At 41.9% G+C, this 23,115-nt stretch overlaps 1 protein-coding gene across 1 annotated transcript in view; it reads right to left on the reverse strand.

Annotated features, from left to right (window-relative positions):
* The window catches only part of asic4b (acid-sensing (proton-gated) ion channel family member 4b), a 100,508-nt gene that overhangs the window by 26,972 nt on the left and 50,421 nt on the right, over positions 1-23,115 (reverse strand). The window contains exons 2-3 of the mRNA XM_037536344.1: positions 2,626-2,770; positions 428-555 (exon numbers count right to left, since the gene is read on the reverse strand). Of these exons, the coding sequence (XP_037392241.1) occupies positions 428-555; positions 2,626-2,770 (273 nt within the window). The remainder of the gene's footprint in view (positions 1-427; positions 556-2,625; positions 2,771-23,115) is intronic.

The following is a 23,115-nucleotide window of genomic DNA, read 5'->3' on the forward strand; positions in this document are numbered from 1 at the left end:
TCACCAATTATTTCCTATTTGGGATTTGTTCTTAGGTAAGAACGGAACCTACACACACTCAAGAGCACAAAGATGTGAACAGTTCTGTGCTTTAAGACCACGTCATGAATCGTTTCTTACCCCCTTTCTCAAGAACAGATTTATGGAACAGCGTATTGGTGAATATTGATGAATGAGGCCCATTACATTAACCTAAGAATATATTGTAATCTCATATTTGTTTGTATGATTTATGACAACTGTGTGACTGTATGCGTGAGTTCAAATCTTACAGAAACAGACTTTAAACATATACCATAAACGTGTTGTCCGAGTGACTACATATGGGGTAAGAGGGAAATTTGTTTCATTTCAATGATACACTAGTATGACACTCAGTGCTCTCGTGTTCCCTTATCAGATGCATGTTCTCATTCTTGGATCATACCCTCTGTTCCTGGCAGGATACGAAGGTCTGGAATCCTGGAGAGACTCCGAAACCCAGCTGGTGAATGTAGGGAGGCTCGTCCTGGCTATGGATTTGAACACGAATCCCTGCCTCCAGAGTTGTCTCATCTGAGCAGAAAGGGAAGGCAAGTAAACATCTAGTCATTTTCTCTTTTGTGTGGTCAGACTTTAATGGGAAACCAAATTTCCCTGGCCTTTTTGAAATGAAAGACTTTGGTGTGGCATATAATCATTGTTAATGTTTCAAAATGGACCATTTGGAGGCAGCCGTGGGCTGGAGGTTAGGGAACCAGCCTAGCGACCGCAAAGTCTCTGGTTCGATCCCCTGAGCCGACAAGAAAGGACATGATTGAAGTGCAAGGCATCTAACTGCCAGCTGCTCCCCAAGTGCTGTGGCTAGGGCTGCCTACTGCCCTAGGCAAGTGTGATCACTGCCCCCTAGTATATATGTGGGTGTTTCACTGCACCGGTGGGTTAAATGCTGAAATTTTCCTGTTGTGGGACTAATAAGGGTCAATAATTACTTGTCAGTCCACATATGAAAACTGTTGTTTTTGTGGTGTTATAAAAACCGATGCATTTGCACTGACACTGTATGGATAAAGTATTGGGACACCTACACATTAAACCTGCAGGAGCTTTTATGAACCCCATTCTAAATCAAAATGCATTAATATGATCTACAAGATTTTGGAGTGTGTCTGTGTTTGCTCGTTCATCCAGAAGAGCATTTGTGAGGTCGGACAATGATGTTGGACGAGAGGGCCTGGCTCATCCCAAAGGTGTTTGATGGGGTAGAGGTCAGGGCTTGGACAGGGCCAGTCAAGTTCTTCCACACCAGACTCACCCAGCCAGGCCTTTATGGAGCTTGCTTTGTGCACTGGGGCTCAGTCATGCTGGAACAGAAATGGGCCTTCACCAAACCGTTCCCACAAAGTGGGAAGCATACAATTGTCCAGAATGTCTTGGTCTGCTGAAGCCTTAAGAATTCATTTCACTGGAGCTAAGGGTTCTAGTCCAACACTGGGAAAAACAACTCTGTAGCATCATCCCTCCTCCACCAAACTTTACAGCTGGCACAGTGCAGTCAGGCAGGTAACGTTCTCCTGGCATTCGCCAAACCCAGACTCATCATCACTGCACAGAATATGTTTCCTCTGCTCCAGAGTCCAGTGGTGGTGTGCTTTGTATTACTCCATCAAGCGCTTGTCAATGTGCTTGGTGATGTAAGGCTTGCATGTAGCTGCTTGGATATGGAAACCCTACCATGAAGCTCCCAGTGCAGTATTAGTGCTAATGTTAATGCCAGAGCAGGTTTGGGTCTCCAGTTATTGAGTCAGCAGAGCATTAGTGACTTTTACACGCTGTGCCTCAGCACTCGACGACCCACTCTGTAACTTTACGTGGTCTGACACTTCATGGCTGGGTTGCTGTGGTTCCTAAACTCTTCCAGTTTTCAATAATACTGCTCACACTTGATCATGGAATATGTAGGAGGGAAGAAATTTTGAGAACTGATTTGTTGTAACAGTGACATCCTGTTACAGTATCACAGGCAGACTGCATGACTAGGTACTTGTGTGTGGCAATGGGATTGAATGAAACACCAATCCAGTCGTTAAGTGGTGTGTTACAGTAATTTTGTCCATGTAGTGTTCATGCCTATTCAGCCTACTGCAGTTTAGCCCTGTCAATTCACACTAAAGATATAGGCCAATACAGTGCAGCCAATCAGAAAGGCACAGTAATAAAAATAGTCCTTCAATTCTAATTCAGCTGTTTAATTGTAAGTTAGAAGCACAGATTGGACACTTTCCACCAACTTCATTACACTGGCCACTTTATGAGCTCCACTTACCTCATAGATTTATTGGCTGTTGCCCAACTGTTGTCATACGCAATTTCTCTCCTTACTCACCATTGTCAGTTTCAGATTTGTGGTCAGTTTCTGACCACAAATCTGACAGAGATCAGCTTTCTGCCCATTTTACATGTACACAGTTAATTTCAACTCCACAAGCCCATCAGTGAATGCAGATTTCTCTTCCTCACACTCACACTTACTTTCGTTATTAGTTTCATAGTAGTCATTCAATAATAATAGCTTTTAGGGGATTAGGGCTGGGCCATTTTTAGTTAAGGCAACAGTACTTATGGTACGGTTTACTCTTTACTCACTGGTCTCTCTCCAGATAGGGAGGTACTCATCTTGTTGTATGTCCAGCATCAGCTCCAGGCCGTTCCCCATGCCCCCCTGGCGCGTCCGCTTGGCAGATGTCTTGTTCCCGTTGAATGTGTAGCACTTTCCATAGCGAGTGTACACCTACAGTTCAGAAACACACAAAGTATGTCGTCATGTTACACGCACGCAGCCACTTTGCTTGCTTTTCATCTTTCGTAGGACCAATTTGAAGACCCTTTGAAGTTTAAGTGGGTTTTGTTGTGGCATAAAAGGCTCTGTAGACATCAGACACACATTCACTAATGATCCAATGTCAGGAAGATGGGCAAAAAAGAAAACACAACATTGCCTTCTGTCTTGTTTGTGTAATCTTGGTGATAAACCCACATGAAGGTTTGGCCAGTGCACCTACACTTTAGTCTAATTCAAGTGCACTCTGTTTCCTGGCACTGGACGCTATGTGCTTATGTTATCAAAGTAGGAAAGACAATGCTCTACTGTTCTATTAATGTAGCTTTGGCCTAGAAGGACCATAAACTCTTATGTAACGTTCCTCTCTGTCACTTTTATTGTATTTTGCTGACCACAATCACACATAGCCTCGCCCTGTTCTTTTGTGATGGAGGCCTTATGCGTACAGATCTAATCACACTAGAAAATGTTCCCCACAGCAGATGGGAGGAAATGAAGAAGAGGCTCAAATTCATCATGATGTATGATCTCCTGTAAGACTTGCTGCAAAGTGAGTACATATTGCATACCTCTCACTAAAGCATTGTGCCTGTAAATATTCTAAATGGTCTGCGTTTAAAAGCTATTACAATTTTACAATTGCCATAGATCTGCTGCCACGTCCCACTTCTTTCTGGTGGCGCAAGGACAATTACAAAGCTCACAGAAACATCTGGTGGCCTCGTCAGCTTGCTAGGCTATTTTAAGGCTTTGTCAGAAACGCTGTCTTGTTTCAAAGTCAAGGGTCAGTGTCTGATTGACTTAATGGCTGGATAAACAAGGCCCATGCTTCATGGGTTATGACACAGCGCACTCTCACTGGACTCTTTATTAGAAGCCTACCTTTTAGCTGCATCTTTCTGGCGCACAGTTGGATGAAAAAGCTTGTGCATGAAAAGCTTGTGTTAGTAATTCACCAGCCCTTCGTTTGTGGTGAGCTTTTGATCATGGAACAGCTCTTAGCTGGGTATTTCTTTTTGTGCTGGTCTGGGTTTTTTATATTTTTACCATTTTTTCCTTCAATTTTGTCGTTGTCAATTCCACCTGCTAGCTAGGTCTTCTCATCACAAGTGTGACCAAGCTGGGAGTGATGGCTAACATATGCTTCCTTTGAGACACAGGAAGCTTCAATGCATGCGTAGCAATGTCATCTGATGGCTCAACACGCTTGGAGGAGAAAATTAATTGAACTAATTCAACAACGTGTGCACTGTAAAGTAGCCCTTAGCCCTTACCCTTCAGTTTTGCACGTTCACGATGGGGCGAAGTGTTGTGCCTACATGGCCCTCCAAATGGATTGTTATGAGAAAAAAAAGAAAAACCCACAAATGTGAGAATTTTCTCCATTAAAAATGATAAAAATTGTAGTAGTTTGCTAAATTTCCAGTTCCACCTTAAATGGTGCGGCAGTTACATTCTGGCACTTTTTGGCTTGGAATTGCTGCAATATTTAAGGTAGAATGGGAAAATTCCAACAACAAGCTGGCAAATATCTGACTTCAGCTTCATATCACTGAAGAATTAGAGGTGGGCCATAAGAAATAATTGTCACACTCTTTGAAGGCTTATGATGCCCTAGATGTAACTAAAGCCCAGCAGTGAGGAGCTGAACTTTACCCTCCTCTGCTGTCACTGAAGACTGGCAGGGTCGCCTACAGAGCAGCGCTAGCTGTTAATGAAGTAATGCTCTTTTTTATTTGAGGGTCCCATTTCAGAGAGAAGATTTTAACCACTACCCCTTGTAACTCAGTTTTAAGGGGCAAGGTGACAGCCTCCTCTGGAAAGGCTTGACTGAAGGCATTCACTTCCATTCCGCTGCGAAAGCATCAGTGAGGTCAGTTGCTGATGTTAGTCAAGAAGGCCTGGCTCACAGTCAGCATTCCAGTTCATCCCAATAGTGTTGGATGGGGTTGAGGTCAGGGCTTGGTGCAATATAGATAAGGCCTTCCACACCAAAGTAGAAATACTAGGTGGGTATTTCTAATAAAATGGCCAGCAAGAGAAGTTTGATTTGGGATGTTTGGATTGTGTTAGTTATTGATTGTATATGAGAGGATCTGAATCAACCCTGTGTCCGACTGATAGGCTTAAATTATATTCAAAGCAGACTTTCCACTGACGGAGTCACTTTGATTAAGCATAATCTGTGTTCAAAAAACCTGGAACCCTGGCTGTTGACACACAAAATCAGCTGCTGCCACTACTTCACCTTGGATTTATGCTGACTGTACAAGCCGTGAAAGATAGGGCAGGCGACTTTTGACTATCTGATGTGCCTTCCTCCACGTGAGGCGGGGCTTGTACCTCAGCAGATGTTAAATCCCATCAGCGCTAAGCCAGAGTGAAGCAGATGGGATTAGACCCTGGGCCCTGCAGGGGCGAGAGAGCACACTATAAGCATATTGAACACACACACACACACACACACACTCACACACTCACACACACACACACACTCTCACACACACACACACACACACACACACACCCTCTCTCATCAATCTCTTTGCCTGTCACTCCGTCTCACTCTCTACAGCCTTCATAGGGTGGGGGTGGGGTGGGGGAGGGTGTCCTTCTTTAAAACCAAAAGTTGAGAAAGAGATAGATCACGACTCTCCCAGTGGAACACTGGACAGCGTGTTAAGTTGTTTGCAAGCTCTCTAACATCAAGAGACTTCCCCTGAGGGCTGTGGAGATAGCCAAGTTCACTGTAATGCTCGGAGGCAGAGTGCTGTGTTTTTAATGTCTAGTTGCTGTTTGTTACTAGTAGCACCTGATAACCATGTAAAATAAACAACTGCACTTTCCTCACTTGCTTTTTGTGGTCTTTCTTCAGTGCATGCTTAGATGTACATATTTGTGCATTAAGCACAAATGTGCAAGTATTTATTAAGATTGCACTTGTGCAGTTATGTACACTATATTGCCAAAAGTCCTCACTGACCCATCCAAATCATTGAATTCAGGAGTTCCAGTCACTTCCGTGGCCACAGGTGTGTAAAGCCGAGCCCCTAGGCCTGCAGACTGCTTCTACAGACATTAGTGAAAGAATGGGTCGCTCTCAGGAGCTCAGTGAATTCCAGCGTGGTACCGTGATCGGACGCCACCTGTGCAGCAAGTCCAGTCGTGAAATTTCCTCACTGCTAAATATTTCACAGTCGACTGTCAGTGGGATTATAACAAAGTGGAAGAGATTGGGAACGACAGCAGCTCAGCCACGAAGTGGTCGGCCACGTAAAATGACAGAGCGGGGTCAGCGGATGCTGAGGGGCATAGTGCACAGAGGTCACCGACTTTCTGCAGAGTCAATCACTACAGACCTCCAAACTTCATGTGGCCTTCAGATCAGCTAAAGAACAGCATAGAGAGCTTCATGGAATGGGTTTCCATGGCTGAGCAGCTGCATCCAAGCCTTACATCACCAAGCGCAATGCACAGCGTGGAATGCAGTGGTGTAAAGCGCCGCCACTGGACTCTAGAGCAGTGGAGACGAGTTCTCTGGAGTGAAGAATCACGCTTCTCCGTCTGGCAATCTGATGGATGAGTCTGGATTTGGCGGTTGCCAAGAGAACGGTAATTGTCTAACTGCATGGTGCCGAGTGTAAAGTTTGGTGGAGGGGGGGATCATGGTGTGTGGTTGTTTTTCAGGAGTTGGGCTCAGCCCCTTAGTTCCAGTGAAAGGAACTCTTAAAGCTTCAGCACCAAGAGATTTCGGACAATTTCATGCTCACAACTTTGTGGGAACAGTTTGGGGACGGCCCCTTCCTGCTCCAACATGACTGCGCACCAGTGCACAAAGCAGGTCCATAAAGACGTGGATGAGCGAGTTTAGTGTGGAAGAACCTGACTGGCCTGCACAGAGTCCTGACCTCAACCCCATAGAAAACCTTTGGGATGAATTAGAGCAGAGACTGTGAGCCAGGCCTTCTCGTCCAACATCAGTGTCTGACCTCATAAATGCTCTTCTGGAAGAATAGTCAGAAATTCCCATTAACAGACTCCTAACCCTTGTGGAAAGCCTTCCCAGAAGAGTTGAAGCTGTTATAGCTGCAAAGGGTGGGCCGACATCATATTAAGCCCTATGGATTAAGAATGGGATTTCACTTCAAGTTCATATGTGTGTGAAGGCACATGAGCGAATATTATTGGAAATATAGTGTGTTTGGACACCGAACAGACAGCATAAGAAAACACACACAAGTACGCACAGGGCTGGATTTGCCAAATCTTCATTAGAAAAAAAAATACAAAAAGTATTCCCCATGTGAAACAAATCCACCTCCTTCCATCATCTTTGGATTAAAGTGATTTCAATTCATATTTCTATTATCAATATTACTTCATTGGGCTGTGCTGTTCTTGGGGTCATACGTGCAACCCTTCATTCTCCAAACAGAGCAAGATGAGTTCTATTTTTCTTTTTTCTGTCCAGGGGAAACTGTTCTGATTTGGCTAAATGCCTTTGGCAGAGGAGTTTTGCTTGGGGTGTAGAAACAGAAATGACTGCAGTGCAGTTCATTGCTTATTGTTGAACCATCTATAGCACATTCTTAAGAGCGTTTCATGCGGCAAAGAACCCTTTAATCATGCCAAGGGTTCTTTTGGTGTTCATGGTTCTTTAAAGAACCATTTTTATTGCTAGAGAATCCTTGAAGAAGCAATTTTAAAGGGTGTAGGCCATTGACTCCTTCACACATGCACATATATATATCGCTCACTTTGGGCTGCCAAGTTGCAAGGCCTTCTGCGTATGTTTTGTAGGTCTAAACTATATTTTTCATTTCCTAAGCAGTGGCTTACTGAGTGTCCTTGCTTATCAGGGTCTAACTATTGCTCATGTCTTCTGGTTTGTCTCTATATGGAAATGCCCGTGTTTCTTTGATTCATGTTTTGAACTGTAACAATAACTCCAGGAAGTGTCCAATCAGCAAGACTCTGAATAAGAATCCTGTCTCTAAACCCCACCCCTTACAATTACAAAGCACAACAAGGATACAAGAGTGAATTAAACAGGTTCTGATACTTTAGAATGTTAGAGCAGTCTAAGAGGGTCTAACACTAAACATTAGAACAGTCCAACTGGGTCCAACACTAAACTTTAGAACAGTCTAACAGGGTCTAACACTAAACATTAGAGCAGTCTAACAGGGTCCAACACTTAACTTTAGAACAGTCCAACAGGGTCTAACACTAAACTTTAGAACAGTCTAACAGGGTCTAACACTAAACTTTAGAACAGTCTAACAGGGTCTAACACTAAACTTTAGAACAGTCCAACAGGGTCTAACACTAAACTTTAGAACAGTCTAACAGGGTCTAACACTAAACATTAGAGCAGTCTAACAGGGTCTAACACTAAACTTTAGAACAGTCCAACAGGGTCTAACACTAAACATTAGAACAGTCCAACAGGGTCTAACATTAAACATTAGAACAGTCTAACAGGGTCTAACACTAAACTTTAGAACAGTCTAACAGGGTCTAACACTAAACATTAGAACAGTCCAACAAGGTCTAACACTAAACATTAGAACAGTCCAACAAGGTCTAACACTAAACATTAGAACAGTCCAACAGGGTCTAACACTAAACATTAGAACAGTCCAACAGGGTCTAACACTAAACATTAGAACAGTCCAACAGGGTCTAACACTAAACATTAGAGCAGTCTAACAGGGTCTAACACTAAACATTAGAACAGTCCAACAGGGTCTAACACTAAACATTAGAACAGTCCAACAGGGTCTAACACTAAACATTAGAACAGTCCAACAGGGTCTAACACTAAACATTAGAACAGTCCAACAGGGTCTAACACTAAACATTAGAACATTCCAACAGGGTCTAACACTAAACATTAGAGCAGTCTAACAGGGTCTAACACTAAACATTAGAACAGTCCAACAGGGTCTAACACTAAACTTTAGAACAGTCTAACAGGGTCTAACACTAAACATTAGAACAGTCCAACAGGGTCTAACACTAAACATTAGAGCAGTCTAACAGGGTCTAACACTAAACATTAGAACAGTCCAACAGGGTCTAACACTAAACTTTAGAACAGTCCAACAGGGTCTAACACTAAACATTAGAACAGTCCAACAGGGTCTAACACTAAACATTAGAGCAGTCTAACAGGGTCTAACACTAAACATTAGAACAGTCTAACAGGGTCTAACACTAAACATTAGAACAGTCCAACAGGGTCTAACACTAAACATTAGAACAGTCCAACAGGGTCTAACACTAAACATTAGAGCAGTCTAACAGGGTCTAACACTAAACATTAGAACAGTCCAACAGGGTCTAACACTAAACATTAGAACAGTCTAACAGGGTCCAACACTTAACTTTAGAACAGTCCAACAGGGTCTAACACTAAACTTTAGAACAGTCTAACAGGGTCTAACACTAAACTTTAGAACAGTCTAACAGGGTCTAACACTAAACTTTAGAACAGTCTAACAGGGTCTAACACTAAACATTAGAGCAGTCTAACAGGGTCTAACACTAAACTTTAGAACAGTCTAACAGGGTCTAACACTAAACATTAGAGCAGTCTAACAGGGTCTAACACTAAACTTTAGAACAGTCCAACAGGGTCTAACACTAAACATTAGAACAGTCCAACAGGGTCTAACATTAAACATTAGAACAGTCTAACAGGGTCTAACACTAAACTTTAGAACAGTCCAACAGGGTCTAACACTAAACATTAGAACAGTCCAACAAGGTCTAACACTAAACATTAGAACAGTCCAACAGGGTCTAACACTAAACATTAGAACAGTCTAACAGGGTCTAACACTAAACTTTAGAACAGTCCAACAGGGTCTAACACTAAACATTAGAACAGTCCAACAGGGTCTAACACTAAACATTAGAACAGTCCAACAAGGTCTAACACTAAACATTAGAACAGTCCAACAGGGTCTAACACTAAACATTAGAACAGTCCAACAGGGTCTAACACTAAACATTAGAACAGTCCAACAGGGTCTAACACTAAACATTAGAACAGTCCAACAGGGTCTAACACTAAACATTAGAGCAGTCTAACAGGGTCTAACACTAAACATTAGAACAGTCTAACAGGGTCTAACACTAAACATTAGAACAGTCTAACAGGGTCTAACACTAAACATTAGAACAGTCCAACAGGGTCTAACACTAAACATTAGAACAGTCCAACAGGGTCTAACACTAAACATTAGAGCAGTCTAACAGGGTCTAACACTAAACATTGGAACAGTCCAACAGGGTCCAACACTAAACATTAGAACAGTCTAACAGGGTCTAACACTAAACATTAGAACAGTCCAACAGGGTCTAACACTAAACATTAGAACAGTCTAACAGGGTCTAACACTAAACATTAGAACAGTCCAACAGGGTCTAACATTAAACATTAGAACAGTCCAACAGGGTCTAACACTAAACATTAGAGCAGTCTAACAGGGTCTAACACTAAACTTTAGAACAGTCCAACAGGGTCTAACACTAAACATTAGAACAGTCCAACAGGGTCTAACACTAAACATTAGAACAGTCCAACAGGGTCTAACATTAAACATTAGAACAGTCCAACTGGGTCCAACACTAAACATTAGAACAGTCTAACAGGGTCTAACACTAAACTTTAGAGCAGTCTAACAGGGTCTAACACTAAACATTAGAACAGTCCAACAGGGTCTAACACTAAACATTAGAGCAGTCTAACAGGGTCTAACACTAAACATTGGAACAGTCCAACAGGGTCCAACACTAAACATTAGAACAGTCTAACAGGGTCTAACACTAAACATTAGAACAGTCCAACAGGGTCTAACACTAAACATTAGAACAGTCTAACAGGGTCTAACACTAAACATTAGAACAGTCCAACAGGGTCTAACATTAAACATTAGAACAGTCCAACAGGGTCTAACACTAAACATTAGAGCAGTCTAACAGGGTCTAACACTAAACTTTAGAACAGTCCAACAGGGTCTAACACTAAACATTAGAACAGTCCAACAGGGTCTAACACTAAACATTAGAACAGTCCAACAGGGTCTAACATTAAACATTAGAACAGTCCAACTGGGTCCAACACTAAACATTAGAACAGTCTAACAGGGTCTAATGCTTTCAACATTAGAAAAGTCAAAACTTCAGGGCAGAACTTCAGTCCCCTTCTGCTGTGGAGTATGAAGAATATTTTCATACCATCTCATGCGCTCATGAATAAAACAGTTTCTCATGCAAAGAGCAGAACATGAGAAATCTGCACACGCGTCATGTTCCATGTAACTGGCATGCAAAAGAATCAGTGATGGATTTTTTTATGAGTTAGCCTAACCTGCTAACTACCTTATCAAAGAGATGAAGTGGGGAGGGGAACGAGGGAGAGGAAAATGAGAGTGTAAGTGTGCATTTAACGGTAATTCCCTCTGACAGTAGACTTATGTGGGGTTTGTATTTATGCCCGTGGCAACGTTCGTTACCCTTGCCGAGTCATTTTGTTCTCACTTCGCAAGCCTGGCACGGATGGTAAACATCCGGATTGCGTGGGTTACTCTCACGAATGTGAAAAGTGTATAGGAGAAGCACGCACGCCTCCACACACTACACCACCTACACCAGACATACAGTAGCCCTTCAGCCGTAACTGGACAGTCATCACAGCCTCTTGTGTCTTACAGGTGGACAGTACATCAGCCCTCAACAGCAACTGACCCGTCATATCTCATCATACTGAAGGCCCCGTGTGAAGGTGACCAGCATTGGAATTTAGAGGATGTCACTTGGTGTAAGGATGAGTGACCCTAGAACAGCTTGTTTATGACTGATGACCGGACTGTTCTCCCATTTCCCAACATTTCTGCGTGCTTTCATGCTTGAGATGCAAATGTCATTCTGAATACTTTGATGTGAAATTTTAGACAACATACTGACTCAGTGGTGGTGATAGGAACCAGGAGTCACAGTGATAATGCAAACATATAGTTGGGCAAAAATACTTAAAAGTTACTGATGGCTTAATACTTAATATGCTGTTCTAAATGTATTCTGTTATAATGCATTACATTTAGAATCCATATTGATAAAGCACATGGAAAAATATTTCACTTATCACTTACATGAAGTACTGAAACTCTCTTTTTTTTTCTTTTGATCTACTTCACTGCCGTTCCTATAACCCCCCAACAGACACTGATGCTAAAGCTTGTCTCTCATGAAGACGTCCACTACTGTGGAGATTATTCATTTGATCATCTCTCAAAATAGTTTATTAACCATGAGATGAATAACTGTCTCATCACATTGATTTATCAGTCTCCTCAGGCTTTAGTAGGAACTGCAGTATTTGTAAAGGAGCCGTTAAGTGAGGTCTTCTTTAGAAATCGACTTTAAAATAATAATAAACAAGCATCGATGGAGTTACTTTTGAAGATTTTTTTTTAGAGCAGTCCAGCCTCCACCCTGGCTCTCGGATGTAGTATTATGTTACAACTAATTAACTTTTTTATTAATATTCTAATTTTAATTTAATCTGTTTTCTAATATTAAAAAAGGGTTTTAAATCAAAAGATTAAATACGTTCTTGCAAAGTACAAAAAGCAATACCACCAAAAAATTTAAAAGATTTTCTTGCAAGAATGAAGAAGATGAAGAACCAAATTTCAGCCGTTGGTTCTTTTGAAGAAAAAGGCTTTTATTAAGTTCCAGGTTACTTGTCGGCTTGCGGATAGCCAAAAATCCAAAGATTCACCACAATACATAAGGTTTTATACTGTTTTTCAATTTACGGTCAGTGCTCCTCCCCGGGGTATTTTCTTCACAAATCCTCTCCGACCATCCTAAGGTTTCCATTGGCTGTTATTATATTTGCTATGTTAAATTTACTTTTTGACACCTCGATGCTATACAAGGACCATTTTTACGACTCTCCATATTGGGCCTTTTTAATTATTTAAGAGTTACGACCCGCTCCTGCTTGCTGCTTATCTATCTCCTCACTAAAAGCTAGCTTGTTTTTAATGAACAGGCAGTATTTCTTACATGCAGGTGTCTGCTTGTCTCTCAAGACTTTCTGAGCAGTGCCTGGCACAAACACTCCTCGCCTAAAAGCACCAGGCCTAACTTCTCCTACCTGAGCCTGCCTGGGCCTATCTGGCTCAGTTAAAAATGACTGTATTTTAACAATTTCTAAATTAATAATTGCTGCAAACCTTTTATTAATGATAGTTCAAGGATATATTTTATCAATAAACTCCTTCCGTATGATGATATTTTCCTTATAGCCTCAGATGACACGTCCTTCACCGAGTTCTTATTGAATATTATTTCACAATCATCAGATTCATCCATTTGGAGAAGGGGTCCAAAGCACAACTGATGTTACAAAATGTTATTGCCCATGTTGTATGCAGTTATACACTTCCACCAGAGAGGTCTCCAAATCCCCAAAACTTAGATAGTGCAGCTTTAACACAAAACTATTGTAAATCAGTAACTCAGGCATGAGGCAGTGTTTTTAAAACCATCTAATGTGAGGCAGCGTTGAGAGACATTTACCCTACTGATCCGAGCATCTCAGCAGCAATCCATTCTGAGAATTTGCCAATTCTCGTTTTACCTCATTTAAGTCTGAGGAGTTACAGCATGTGTAAGTTGAGCTTAGCCACAGTAAAACTTTATTGACATTATGACTCTGGTAAGCAATCTGAATACATTTATTTACATCGTAATTATTAAAATATGCAAAGATTTTTTTTTTAATTTGTAGATTTCCTTTAAGAACAACCTTTTTAAATGGCCATTTCATTTTTTCTTTATTCTGCATAATTAAACTGTTTAAATGTAAGCAAAGTCATTCAGAGTGGCTAGATGTGAAATGCTCCACTGCAGAGAAACATACTAAATCAGAATTTTTCACAGTGGTGATGATAGGAACCAGACATCTGCAGCATTTAATGCCTTAGGAACCTCCCTCACAAACGGGATTTATTACTATTTTACCACTATTAACAATATATAAAAACTCAGAAGACATATGTGGGGAAGACACTGACCACTTTGAATGAATTCATTTAAAAATAAATCAGACTGCAGTGTGTTTCTGAAGACTGGAAATGGCCTCTACATGCAGTCGTGCTTTATAGATTTTGAGTCTGACTCCATTAGTGAGTAGACATCAGACTCACTCGTTGAACCGAATGTCATAGAATTTAGAAGAGAATCAATTTATTTGACTTGTGAATCAAATAATTGGTTGAACCAAGCCATCAATTCATTAAAATGGACAGTCTAAAAGGTTTGGGCCCCCTGAGTCAAGCCAGCTTGGTTACTTTTTCTCCTTTACGTTTGACTTTTTTTCCCCCAAAACGTTAAACTCAGCAAATAAATAGAAACTGTGCACTAAAATTTGCAGAAAAATGCCAAAGTGGGGGTATTCATACTTTTGAATAAGGCTGTATAATCTCAAATCACAAACCTTGAAGACAGCCTTCTTCAGTTCGCTTTTCTCTGTAGACCAGCTTTCAATCATTATGTGACAATTAATGAAAGTGAGCAGTTCCACTGAATCAGATTCAGATTCCTTTATTGATCCCAGGGGGAAATTGCAGTTGTTACAGTTGCAGCCATTTATATAAAAGAATAAACACTTAAATAATTTAAAACAATAGAGAGAAATTTGCAGTATGTACATGTGATTTAAGGACTTATGAATATAGTAAAGTGGTGGTGATTGTGATAATAAATATGAAACATCTGGTATAAAGCAGTTCAACTATTTAAATGATTTAAATTAAGTTAGTGTCTCTCTGAGTTTTTGCACACACAATTGTTGTTATCGCACATATGAACAGTTTGGTATTGAGTTTTGTGAATCACACACTGAGGGAGGAGTTATGGAGTTTGATGGCCACAGGTAAGAATGACCTCCTGTGGCGCTCTGTGGTGCATTTTGGTACGATGAGTCTTGCACTGAATGAGTTCCTGTGTCAACAACCACAGACTCATAGAGGATCCTGAGCATAGTCCGGCAGATGTTGAAGGACCTCAGGCACCTCAGAAAATAGAGACGACTTTGGCCCTTCCTGTAGAGGGCGTCAGTGTTCTTAGCCCAGTCCAGTTTATTGTCAATATACACACCCAGATATTTGTAATCATCCACCGTGTCCACACTGACCCCCCTGATGGACACAGGGGTCACCGGTGCCTTGTCCCTCCTCAGGTCCACCACCAGTTCCTTTGTCTTTGTCACATTGAGCTGCAGGTGGTTCCGCTTACACCATGCGACAAAGTCCTTCACCGTCGCACTGGACTCATCCTCCAGGTGGCAAGACTCTGTGCAGTAGCTGAAGTCCATGGTGTAGAGGGTGAAGAGGAAGGGAGAGAGGACAGTTCCTTGTGGAACTCCAGTGTTGCTGACCACTCTGTCCGACACACAGTGCTGCAGGCGTGCATACTGTGGTCTGCCAGTCAAGTAGTCTTGACTGGACAATCCAGGACACAAGGGGGGCATCTACTTGTATCACTGTTAGCTTATCACCCAGAAGAGCAGGCCAGATGGTGTTAAATGCACTGGAGAAGTCAAAAACATGACCCTCACAGAGCTGGCTGGCTTATCCAGATGAGCGTATACACGGTTGAGCAGGTAGATGATGGCATCTTCAACTCCCAGGCGGGGCTGATAGGCAAACTGGAGGGGATGTAGAAAAGGCTGGATTATGGGTCGGAGCTGATCCAAGACGAGCCTCTCCATGGTCTTCATGACATGAGACGTCAGTGCCACTGGCCTGTAGTCCTAGCCTGCCGTGTCAAATCTGTTAAAGAACAGATTTAGCTTGTTGGCCCCGTTCACACTGACCACTACTCCTCCGTGGTGCTGGACCTGAAGCTGGGGATGGTCCTCATTCCATTCCAGACCTCCCTCATGTTGTTCTGCTGGAGTTTCCACTCCAGCTTCCTCCTATATTTGTCCTTCACCTCCTTGATAGCTGTCTTCAATTCCCTCTGGATCGTTCTCACCTCCACTCTGTCTCCAGCCCTGAAGGCCTTCTTCTTCTTGTTGTGGAGAGCCTTAATGTCCTTTGTTACCCACAGCTTGTTGTTTGGGTAACATTTAACAGTCCTGGTTGGGACAGTGGAGTCCACACAGAAGTTAATGTAGTCCGTGATACACTCTGTGAGCCCGTCGATGTCCTCTCCGTGCGGCTCACAGACCAATCAGTAGCCTCAAAGCAATCCTGCAGTGCCTCATAAGTCTCCCCAGACCATCTACTCACTGTCCGCTTGGTCATAGGCTGACTCTTCACCAGCGGCACATTACAGGAGCTGAGGTGTACCAAGTTGTGGTCTGACCTACCCAGAGGGGGAAGGGGGGAGCAGCTGTATGCATCCTTAACATTAGCATACAGCAGGTCCAGTGTTCTTTCCTCTCTGGTGGGACAGTCCACATACTCAGTGAAGTGTGGTAGTGCCTTGGCCATAGCGACATGGTTAAAGTCACCTGATATGGCGATAAAGGCACTCGGGTGTTGCGTCTGGAGACGTGCTGTAGTTGAGTAAATGACGTCACTTGCCGACGTCGGGTTGGCAGAGGGGGGAATGTAGACAGTCACGATGATGGCATGCGAATACTCGCGTGGTAAATAATATGGCCTGAGTCCGACAGCTAACAGCTCAATGTCCGGGCAACAGGTACGTTCCTTGATGATCAATTTGCCAAACCAAGTTGTCCCATCACTAAAAGGTAGTGAGGGGAGGGCGGCGCTTTGGGGTAGAAGAACGAGCTGTGGCGGCTAATGCAGAGTGGCAGAAGCCTACTCAAGAGATTACGCGTGTTCTTGTGTGTTCACCGTGCACAGGAGACATCGCTGCTGCCAACAGGCCTGCCGCAGGCGGCTTGTTGTTTCTGAATGAGCTCCCTTGTTTTTAATTAATGCTCCACTTTAGTTAACACAATAGCCCATTCCTCCAGCTTTCAATCTCTCCCTCACCCTCCAGGCTTTCCACTTCAGTCTAATTCATTTCATACAAGTTAAAGTGACGTCTTTCAAACGTCCTTCTGAATGTTAACAGTCGACGACTTTCTGAGCTGCTTTTTTCAAATCTGGATGACACGTCTTTACAGACTCGCAAGACAGCAGTCTAAGGCCCTGTCCCATTTCACCCCTCGCCCCTACCACTGAGCCCTTAGCCCTCTGTTTTGTGTGTTCATGTCTAGGGTGTCCCCATTTTTGTTGAGAATAAACTGAGAATAAAAAAATAAATTAAAAAAACAAGCGACCAAAGAAACCCACAGATGTAAGAATTTTCTCCGTCATAACAAGCATAAAAAATCGCTAATAGAATGCTAATGTTTCGGTAGCTAGCTGGCTAACTTTCCCATTCCACCTTAAATAGTCCAGCAGTGTTGACGCCTGGACCTCTTTGAAGGCGTATGAAGCCCTAAATGTAACTAAATGTTTACCCTCCTCTGCTATCATCACTAAAGTCGGGCTGGGTTCTCTGCAGAGCAGCGCTAGTAGCTGTTAATGAAGTAATGTGTTTTTTATTTATTTATTTATTTATTTATTTATATTTGAGGGTCCCATTTCGTAGGGCAAGATTATAACCACTACCCTTGTAACTCAGTTCAAAGGGGTTGGGATGACACTACAAAAACAAGGGGTAGGGGTAAAAAGAAGAAATGGATTCGGGCCTAAATCTGAACCACAAAGACGGAGAGTTTTATTCAACAAACAACTAATTTGATAGTCAGAGAAATCTATAGATTACTAATAATTGATTATGGATTTATGATTATGATTAGTGGATTATGAATCACTACATTTCCAAATGACTTTTAGGGACCTATAATCAAATTTAGCTTGAGGTTGTTTTATGCTTTTGCTAACTAACAATGAAGACAAAGATAAAAAACATTTAGAAATTCAGTTTTAATGAAGTTTCCTGCTAAGACAAAAGATCAATTAAACTCAAAGGTATTTTTCCCATCAGAATTTAAACCCATTGATGTGCAATGTAGCAGCAATAAAATCTAAAGCTAAATCAAGTAAATAAAAGATAACTGTTAAATTTAACAGTGCGGTCTCTGATCTCTGCATTCTGCTGTCTGTCTAAACTCTGTTGCAACAAAATTCTACAGTCACAGTCTTTACTGAAACGGAGGAAAGTCAGCATCTCTTCATGCTCTTATGAGAGTCTCGCTCTCCTCAGAGAGCAGATATTCACGGGGCGTATCTAACCGAGTGGAATCGTCTCCACCCAGTGAGGAGGATGTGCTCCGGTTCCAACTGAGGACGGCTTTACAAACAGCACAACTGACCACCGTTTTTCTGAGTTTAGCTCCCGCACTTTTAAGGATTTTGTTCTTGAGGCTGCCATCACGCTTTTGTCAGCTCTCCAGTGGGCGCTAAAGTCAAAACCTTCCTAGTGAGCGTGAGAAAGATGCATGATGACGTCACCAACAAATCGACTATTAAATTAGTCGACAACTAGTTTGGTCAAGTCGAATAATCATTGCACCCCTACTGGACATAGTAATCAAGGCCAGAGTTGTAAAACAGCGGTAACAGCGCCACGCATGTGCAAAATGTGTACCACAGTAAATAAGAGCTATTCATACAGTTACCGTGGCGGTATTTAGCTCCAAGGCCCTAAGCAGGATTTTTTGGGGGGCTTCCCATCTTGCTAACTAAGGTCAATGAGTGTGTTTACATGCACTTCATAATCTGATAACTGCAAAAAATCTGATTTTGTCAGTAATTTGTTCAAATCTGTTGACATGTACTTCAGTAATCAGGTTGCCTGCAAATATAAAAACCAGTGGTGGACAGTAACTGAGTAACTGAGTAACTGAGTAAATGTAATTGGTTTCTGTACTTTAGTATTTTTGGTGTATCTGTACTGAAGTTTCTCCGTTCTGGGCGACTTTTTCCTTTCACTCCACGACATTTCAGAGTCTAATATCCGACTTTTTCCTCCTACATTTTGAGAAATCTGTCGTTCCTTTTGGTTTCTGTGTGTATAAAAACGTGACATGTCAAAACGAAAGAAGCGCAAAGCCAGAGCACCAATCAGGGCCCAGCGGTCACTTTGTTTAGAGCTGGTTTTGACCTGTTGGTCATACCGACCCAGTGCAGCACGCGGTTCAACGTCAGCGCAGCAGCGTAAAACTTTGGGAGAGTCTGTTCAATATAAATGATGAACTAACCTAACTTTGTGTAAATAGAGCTCAATATAGAAATATGTCCACATATGCAGTCGAGACTGACGCGGCTTTTTTCTGATTTTCTACAAACACCATTTCATTTTATAGTAAATGAGTTTGGGCTGGTTTATGTTTATGAACAGACGCCTACAGATCAACATAGTAAAGGAGCTCATCTGTGATCCTGAGTTTAAAGCCAGTTTTTATTCAACTTAAACTTGGAACTAAGTTGTAAATAAATCTGAAACTGAAACTTTGCTTGTGTGTAAAAAGTGATTTCAGAGCCACTCGGTTCTCCCTGATGGAAACTGTTTACCTTCAGTGTTTTGTGCTTCTGATCATTTTAATAGACGTCAGCGTCACTAATTAATGACGTTCTATTAAAAGACTGGTTTACCAAGAGAGACGCTGGAGGACTTTCACCTGAAATGAGTTCATGAAGCCAGTCTGGTTATAAAAATGATAACAGAACATCAGAGCCAGAATTACTCTTTTAGTACTTTTACTTTATACTTAAGTACATTTGAAGGTAAATACTTTAGTACTTTTACTCAAGTGGAGGTCTAAAGGGAGGAACTTCTACTTTTACTGGAGGAATATTTTACCTTGGGAATCTCTACTTTAACTCAAGTACATGATTTTGTTCTTCATCCACCACTGATAAAAACAACTCAGTGATTCTAAAGATACCTGAATTAATGAACAGTAAACAAAGGCAAGGCAAGTTTATTTACACGCCATCTTTTATACACTGCTGTATGAAAGTGCTGACCAAAGACACTTTCAGAGATGGTGGTGTAGCCATGACAACATAAACTACACTGCGGCAAACAGTAGGCTGTCTTTCAGCTCTAAAAGCTTTTGTTTTCTGGCAGAAATCGGACTGTGTGGAACATGGAATCACAGAGGTCTCTGCTTCAGCTTCGCAGCACACATACTCCCAATATTCTTCTGGAGGTGTATTATATTACCCTACTGAGCTGCTCATGTAGGCATTTTCAAGTGGCTTTCTTCTGTGGATACAGAGATTGTTGAAAATGCTGCTGTTCTCTGAATAAGCGTGGACGAGGACTGAGATCTGCGGTGTTTTCCTGAAGATATTTGAATCAGTAGTTTTCCACATCACAAGAGCACAAGATCACAGCAAACCGGTCTGTAAACACTTTAATTCTTGTGTCTTGCTGCATAAAATCCTACAGTTTGGTGTTTAACTTACTCATCTCATTCGGTAAGCTATTTGTCTTGCAGCTTGGCTCCAATAAAGATAACAAAAACTATAAACAGTCAGAATATATAGACCCTGTTTACAAATGTAAACAGTAACAACGAGGACATCAAACAGAAGCTGGATTTAAAAGCTCTATAATAAATACATAAATAAGATTAATCCTTACAAACTTTTATTGCACACATTATAAAGGAGTGTTTCAGTCTGTTACATCTGGCCCTACGGAGTCTGTATCTTCTACCTTTTCGGGGGTTTCTCTCTTCAGTCTTCTCTTCAGAAGCTCGTATGTTTTGGATCATGAGCAGATTCTTTCTTCACACATGTTCCAGCACTTTGGAGGAAGTTAATTTTGGCCTTGTCAACCCATAAAACCCTGTTCAAGGAGCTTTAGTGGCTCTTTAGTGTTTCTTCGTGAATTCCAATCCAGCCCTCTGGTCACTCATGACTGCTGATGAGTGATTTGCACCTTACATTTTGGCCTCTAAGTTTTCTAAGTCTTCTTAGAACAATGCGAACGGTGGATTGTGATATCTTCAACCCTGCCCTGTAGAGGTTGTTGGTGATGCCACTGGCTGTGGTTTGGACGTTTTTCATCACAGCTCTCACAATGTTTCTGTCATCAACTGCTGTTGTTCTCCTTGGACAATCTGTTTAGTGTCTGGTTGTCAGTACGGCAGTGTTTTTTTCCTTTTTCAGGGCATTCAAAATTGTTGTACTGGCTGTGCTTGGCTCAGATTTTCCTTGCTCTTCTCTCATAGACAGCTCTCTGGTCTTCACCTTGGTTTATCGTTTTTAACAACAAATGCAGTGTTCATAAACCAGAGGTCAAACCAAGAGTAGACATTCAGAGCTATTTATTGCTTAAATGGTCATTGCAAAAGGGCACACCTGGGCAACAAGCTACACCTGTCAGTCATGGCTGTAACTAGCATTGAGATCTCCAGACGTAAACAGTTTCAGAAGCTTTCTTCTTCATTCATGAGATTTAATGACGAAACAGGACAGTACTGGAAACAGGTTAGCCTACTCAGACCAACCCAATAAAATGGGGGTTGTGTTACGGCCAATCAAATCATTACACTCCAATTCACGCTCCACCTTATTTTCTCAGCCCTCCATACACTGCTTAGCAACTGTTGCTACTGCAATTCCTTCAAACCTTTCATAAGTAGCATGAGGACATCAAGGCCCTTGGATGTTTTTGACATACTTTATGATGAGACTACACAATCAGCAGTGACTGGCTCTCAGCTGACCACTGAGGTCTGGTCATAGATGTAACATTCCAGGTATGCAGCACACATACACCATAGATATGACAGAATGGGAGAGTTTATGAGGGTAATTAACAGATTACATTCATTCACCATTTAAGTCGCTTATCCTCCTGGGTCGTGAGGGGTGCTGGAGCCTATCCCAGGGAGGAAGGCACACAGACATACACATTCACACACATACGCTCACAGGGCAATTTAGAAAGAAGAGCTGGGGTTCGATTCCCCGACCAGACAACCAGAGGCCTGCATTGGTTTCCTCCAGGTGCTCCGGGTTCCTCTCACAGTCCAAAGACATGCAGTCAGGCCAGTTGGTCATACTAATGTTAACTAGTTAGCATATCAATGGCACATTGTCATGTACTGTAATCATCAGGGACATTATGCTGTATTATGTCAGGTTAACTGTTTTAATATCCTCCTTCCCATTAGCTTGAGTTTGGTAGAGACAGACTTACAAAGTGTTTGTAATGTATGCTTTTTCAGTCACCTGTGAGGGAAAGAGGAGCAAAAGATCCAGACACTGTACCTGAGAGAGAGAGAGAAGGGGGTGTTAGTGGTGGGGGTGTTAGGGGTGGGTGGTGGTGTAAATTAAAAAAAAAAAAATGTAACTATCAAATGATTTGTATATATAGGTTTCAGAAATTTGTAAATTTTTTTAGCTGAAACTAAATGGCTAAATAAATGGTTAAATGATTAATTTAATAAAATTAAACAGGGTAACTCGAGTTTATGGAACAGCAATATTATAATTATTATTAAGTGAGCCTTATTAGTCCCACAGTGGGGAAATTTCACCTCCGCATTTAACCCATCAGTGCGGTGATACACCACATACACACTAGTGAAGACACACACTAGGGGCAGTGAGTACACTTGGCCAGAGTGGTGGGCAGCCTTATCCGCAGCGCCCGGGGAGCGGTTGGGTGTTAGGTGGCTTGCTCAAGGGCGCCTCAGTCACGTACTGTCGGCTCAGGGGTTCCAGGTGCAGTGCTGGTTCCCTGACCTCCAGCCCACGATTGCCCCCAATAGTTTGCTCCATAGCAGTTTATGAAAGACTGAATGAAATAAGAAAGAAAGGAAAAGGTACATAACAACTATGGATGGGCAAAAAAGGAGCAATGGTTTGTTAAAATAAAGAAACAAAACTGACAATGGGTGTAAAATACATACATATTCAGCTTTTAGTCTAGTCACTGCAAAATGCAACACTGAAATTTTGATCATAGTTACGGCCCTGGATCCAATATTACTGCTCGCTTGAAAAATTAGAGTATTCCATTGAAAAATGGGTGTATTCAAACAAAACGTGTCACGTTCCGATTTGTTTACCACGTCCAAATGTAAATATTAGAAAATAAAAGCTGAAATTCTGTTCATCCTTTGATCTCAAACTCAAACGCCTACAGTATATAGCAAAATAAAAGAATGGGCCTTGCCGTTCCAGCACTTTAGGAGGAGAATGTATCGTCACAAAAACTGAGCTGTGCACTATAATTTTAGCATTAGGTTGAATGCAGATTTTGCCAGTGTCTGTGTTTACATG

This window comes from Pygocentrus nattereri, chromosome 30 (assembly GCF_015220715.1).
Source record: "Pygocentrus nattereri isolate fPygNat1 chromosome 30, fPygNat1.pri, whole genome shotgun sequence".
Lineage (NCBI taxonomy): Eukaryota > Metazoa > Chordata > Actinopteri > Characiformes > Serrasalmidae > Pygocentrus > Pygocentrus nattereri.